Source organism: Austrofundulus limnaeus, unplaced genomic scaffold, assembly GCF_001266775.1.
Source record: "Austrofundulus limnaeus strain Quisiro unplaced genomic scaffold, Austrofundulus_limnaeus-1.0 Scaffold308, whole genome shotgun sequence".
NCBI classification, from domain to species: Eukaryota; Metazoa; Chordata; class Actinopteri; order Cyprinodontiformes; family Rivulidae; genus Austrofundulus; species Austrofundulus limnaeus.
Window position 1 is genome coordinate 587,570 of NW_013952710.1, and position 4,810 is coordinate 592,379.

At 37.5% G+C, this 4,810-nt stretch overlaps 1 protein-coding gene across 2 annotated transcripts in view; it reads right to left on the minus strand.

Moving 5' to 3' along the window:
• Positions 1-1,966: 1,966 nt before the first annotated feature.
• tmem245 (transmembrane protein 245) overlaps positions 1,967-4,810 on the minus strand; it is a 27,901-nt gene continuing 25,057 nt past the window's right edge. For both annotated transcript variants that reach the window (XM_014021862.1, XM_014021863.1), the window contains exons 16-17: positions 4,003-4,197; positions 1,967-3,925 (exon numbers count right to left, since the gene is read on the minus strand). In XM_014021862.1, the coding sequence (XP_013877316.1) occupies positions 3,871-3,925; positions 4,003-4,197 (250 nt within the window). In that variant the 3' untranslated portion in view covers positions 1,967-3,870. The remainder of the gene's footprint in view (positions 3,926-4,002; positions 4,198-4,810) is intronic.

Consider the following 4,810-nt stretch of genomic DNA (forward strand, 5'->3'; position numbering starts at 1 on the left):
TTGTTGCCATTTGTGTGTTTTTTCAAGGTCTGTGGCGGCCATCTTGAATTGACTTGACCAAAAGTTGATGAGTTAGTTCTGGATGGTACACCCAAACTTTCATCAAACCTGTTTTTCAGTATGAGTGAGGTTCAGCTGATGAAATTAACTCATCATCCTCCGCAGTGGCGCTAGTGTTTTAGCTCGTGCATTTGTCTGTAGTGTTAGTGAAATAGTATCTCATGAACCAGTGGGCAGATTTGAATAAAACTTGCAAACAGTAACGCATGGATGTACATCTAAACCCAGTTCAAGATGGCCGCCACAGCTAATCAACCTTAGCAAAGACAAAAATGAGTATAACTCAGTCAGTTTTACAGTTACTGAGCTGTATATGTGATGTGGTGTGGTAGTAGCTGAGAGTTTTCAACACATTTCAAAGCACAACAGATAGAACTGATTTATGAATGTAATGTTTTGTCTTGTTCTTATCTTGAATCATTCAAGTCTTTGGATTTGGTTCTGATGTTTCATCTACKAAGGCCCTCTTTTCTTCCCCTCTCTGAGCTCTTACAAACGGATGTTTTTAAGTTGAGATGTTTCTTGTAGCAAAGTGTATTTTAGGACAAAACAGCCGTGTTTTTGTCTTATTTTGGATTAATTCCTGACTTCAGCAGCAGCTGCACTGAAGCGTTTCACAGATTTCATATTCATTCCGTCCATCTGTCCAGAGCTTTGCTGACACGTTGACAATCTGTAAAGCCTTTACAGAACAGATGACACAGTCTGAGTCAGTTCTCACCAAGTTTTTTTTAATTTTATTTCCGTTCATCCAGGGAAAGTTTTGTTCTCAAGTTTCAGGCTTTCTATCAGGCTGTTACTCATGAGTGACTCTTTCAGTCGTGATCAAGGACAAACTCCTAGTCTGTGATTAAACTCTTTACAAATATACATCAGACTTTTTTTTCTTTTTTTGGAAGTAGGGTTTGGAGAAATGGGCAGTATCTTACCTGTTGTAGATGGCTCTAACTAAATGGAGAAAACAGCTCAATTTTGTAAGATTTGAAAAAGCTGGTGGGGTCAACTTCACCCAGGTTAGAAACACTCGAGTCTTAAATTTCAGTGATTCACGCTTGTTAATTCTGCCCCAAGCTGGTTTATTTGTGGRAATAGCCACAGAATTTTACATAAACAGTGTGACGTGAAATTTATGGTGAGGTAAAGACGTGCAAAAAACATTTTACGTGCTACAGAAATGTTTTAAGTGCAGTTGTTTTAACAGGAGAGAAAATTAATTTAGCCGTTAGCTCGTCGAACTAGTTAGAATCAAACTCCATTTATTTTAWCTGAGGTTCTTCAAAGAGCTCCCGACAAAATCTGAGCTWTCCCTTTAAAGTGTCTGTGACKTCAAATTTTTGTAATRCATATGAATGCATTTTAAGAAAGAGGRCATTGATAAAATATTGCAAGAATAAATTTCATGTCACTGAGATGAACAGTTGTTGAGATATTTGCCTGTAAAGTAACAGGAAGTGATGTCAAAGGGGAATGTCTGCATGTGCGTTGCTACAACAGCTGATAACAGACTGTAGAGAAGAATCTGATGTTTCTTTAGATTATCTTAAGATTATTTTGAGTCACTATCAGAGAGATGAACAAGACTCTGAGTTCAAATAATATTGTTTCAATAAACAAAGACCAGAGTTTTCTTTGTTAGAGTTCCCCTTTGATGTCACTTCCTGTTTTACTTTGGCTGAGCCAAGTTCAAAAGAAAAAATGCCAGTTATGCGACAAAATGGGTTAAATTGTGTGTATTATACCAACTTCCTTAAACACAAAGCTGTTTTCTTTGACTTTTTGTATTTGAACAACATGCATGTCACAGGTACTTTAATGTAACGATTCTGTAAATTAAACATTTTAAGAGTTAAAAAGTGAAGCAAAACAATGAAAATAAATACAGGCAAAATAACTACTTAAAGCGAAAATGATTTAAAATATATTTATTCAGTCAATATCCAGTATAAAAACAGTTATGATCAAAAAGAAAAAAAAATTCAGTATATTAGTTCAACTCTGCAACCAGCTCCTCCTCTCCTTTAGCTCACATGGTAGCTGTATGGATAACTGTACAAACACAACACATCCGTACTGTTCCGCTCAGTAAAGCTTAAAGCGATGTAAAGTACTTTAAACTTTTTTTAAAGTGCTTGAACTCTCAATAAATGTGGCTTTAATTWATTTTTTCAAAAAGCAGAAATGAGCAGAAACCATAACGTCTCTGAACTGAACYGATGCAGTCACATTTGTGCCAAAAACCTAAAAGTGCTCACATGTCAAACCTGAACATATCCAAGTGCTTCAGCACAGAAATGTTAGCAGAAAGCTTGTCTGTGCTAAAGTTTTAAATAAATAAATATAAAGCCGGGTTTATTTTGAACACAGGACATGTAGTCACTACAGTAGTCAAACTCTCAACAGTCACTTTGGCTCAACTGTAAGGATTAATCATTAAACAGAGGTGAAGTCTGGTTATTATACATCTAGCTTCAATAACTTACAACTACCACAACAGAAATACGAGTTTAATTAAAAAGAAATAAACCCTTAAACATACGTCTGGAGCCAGGAGCTCTGTAGAAAAAGAAGAGTTCAKTTCCTCTTCAGAGAAGCTGAACTCCAGTTAGAGGTAGAAGTACAAATACTTTTTAAATTTCTTTTATCCACTTACTGTATTTATGTTATTAATTTGTATCTAAAGAGTTACGGGTGCACTTTTACCAAGTTAGGTCAAAAAAAAATATCTGAAGCAGTCTGAGGTGCAGTTTATCACTCACTGCAGCACAACTTTTCTTACCTTCACAATAAAAGTCTCAAATACATACACCGATAACCTCAGAAAACTGAAGAATGTTCTTCAGTAAAACATTGACCAGACCAAAAATTCAAAGTGTATTTAGAAGTCGAGACTTAGCCTCTGTGTTTCAGCTCTTATTGTGACGGAGCGTCTGTGTTTCAGGCTCTTATTGTGAAGGAACAAAAGAAGTTCTATGAGAACCTTATGTTAAACTGGTTTAAGTAAAATACTGCATGTTGTTTTGTAGTGAAAACAACAAACACATAGGAGTTCACTTTCTCTGGTTTAGTCTTGAAAGAATTTATTTATTTGTAAGTTACACTTGGTCAATCGATGCCTAGTTTTGAAATAAAAAAATCCTTCCTCTTCCTAATGCACCGTTTTATGTTTTATGTTTAATATATACGGCTCTCAGGACATAAAAGTGCACCAGATAACATCCAACATTATATTTGTGAAAACAATACATCTGATCTGTTGTTAGATTGTTACTGTGTTCACAGCAAATGTTTAAATTATTCAACCTTTTCATTTGTTTCACTTGTTTGCAAAAAGTGCTTTCTTCAGCTTTATTGATAAGCTCTCACTTTTCAAAGAGTTAGGGATCATAAATATTTAAATTTGAGTTTTTATCGCTTGGTAWAATGTTCCTTTTCAAAAACATGCTATTGCTAGCGCTAAGTAGCTGTTTAGCTTTGATGCATTCATGGGTTGGGGGGGAAAAAGCTAAAATTAAACCAATCCACCTGTAAATTGGCCTTTTTGGTCATCTGCTGAACATTTGTTGTATCCCTGTTAAAAACCCAATTTGGGTTTTGGTCCAGGTTTGGGATCAGGATTTTCTGCAGGTCTGTGTGAGCTGGTTCTGAACCGCTCGCTCCGGTTAGCAGGCTGCATCGGGAGTCACCTCGCCATCACTTCTTGGTCCGGGTCGACCTCGGCGAGCCTGCCAGGAGCTCCGAGGGAGGGGCGGGAGTTCCCCCAAAGAATCAGCCAATAGGAAGCCAGCTGGTGTTCCACAGAGACACACCCCCTCACTTTGATTCGGGGGACTTCTTCAGGACTGAGGGGGTGGAGTCTGCGAAAGCCCTGAGAATCACAAGAAGGGAACGATGCAACACTGGTTTCCTCATTTGACCCACTGTATAAATCAGGTTGGTCTGTACCTCATGGGGTGGACCGGCCAGTTTGGCTGCACAGGTGTGGGCAGCGCTGAGCTGGGGCTCATCAGCATGGCGCTGTAGATGTTAGCTGCCACCACCAGGATGCAGAGCAGGATGGGTCCAATAATCGCCCCCTCCAGACCCAGATAGTACGCTCCGCCTGCTACCGCCAGACCCGTCAGRTACGGGTGTCCTCCCCTGAAGGAGAGTCCAAATTATTTCAAATACTTGCTTAAACAATATAAAATAAAGGCCTCAGCACCATCCTCCACCATCTCTCCTCAGCAAAGAGATGCCCCAAAACTATAGGATAAATCTTGTGTCAGCAGAAATTATATTTGAATTTCTCAGATTGAATCTGAAGGTTCATAATTTGAAATTGAACGCATTGGTTTGAAAATTAATTTCACTAAACTGAAACTGAATTTCAAGTTTTGAATATGAATTAATTTGCTTTGAAACTGTATTTTGGTTTATTAAAAATTCAGTTTGACTACTTTCACTTTCAGTTCCATAATTCAGATTTTTGTGTCACATCCTGGTCCTTGAGAAAGCCAGGCAGAGTAATCAAACACAGATCCATAAATTTATGTTTCACTTCAGTCAGGTTTCTCTTCTGTATGTAACAGAGATGATGCAATCCACAGTAAAAGTGACAAAAACAGTTATTTTATTTCAGTGATTAATTTTATCAATATATAGAAAATGTTATATTTACATCACATCATGGATCAAATATTGATCAGATGCTGCTGCCTGATCCATGATGCGATGTAAATGTAACATTTTCTACATATAGGTAAAATTAATC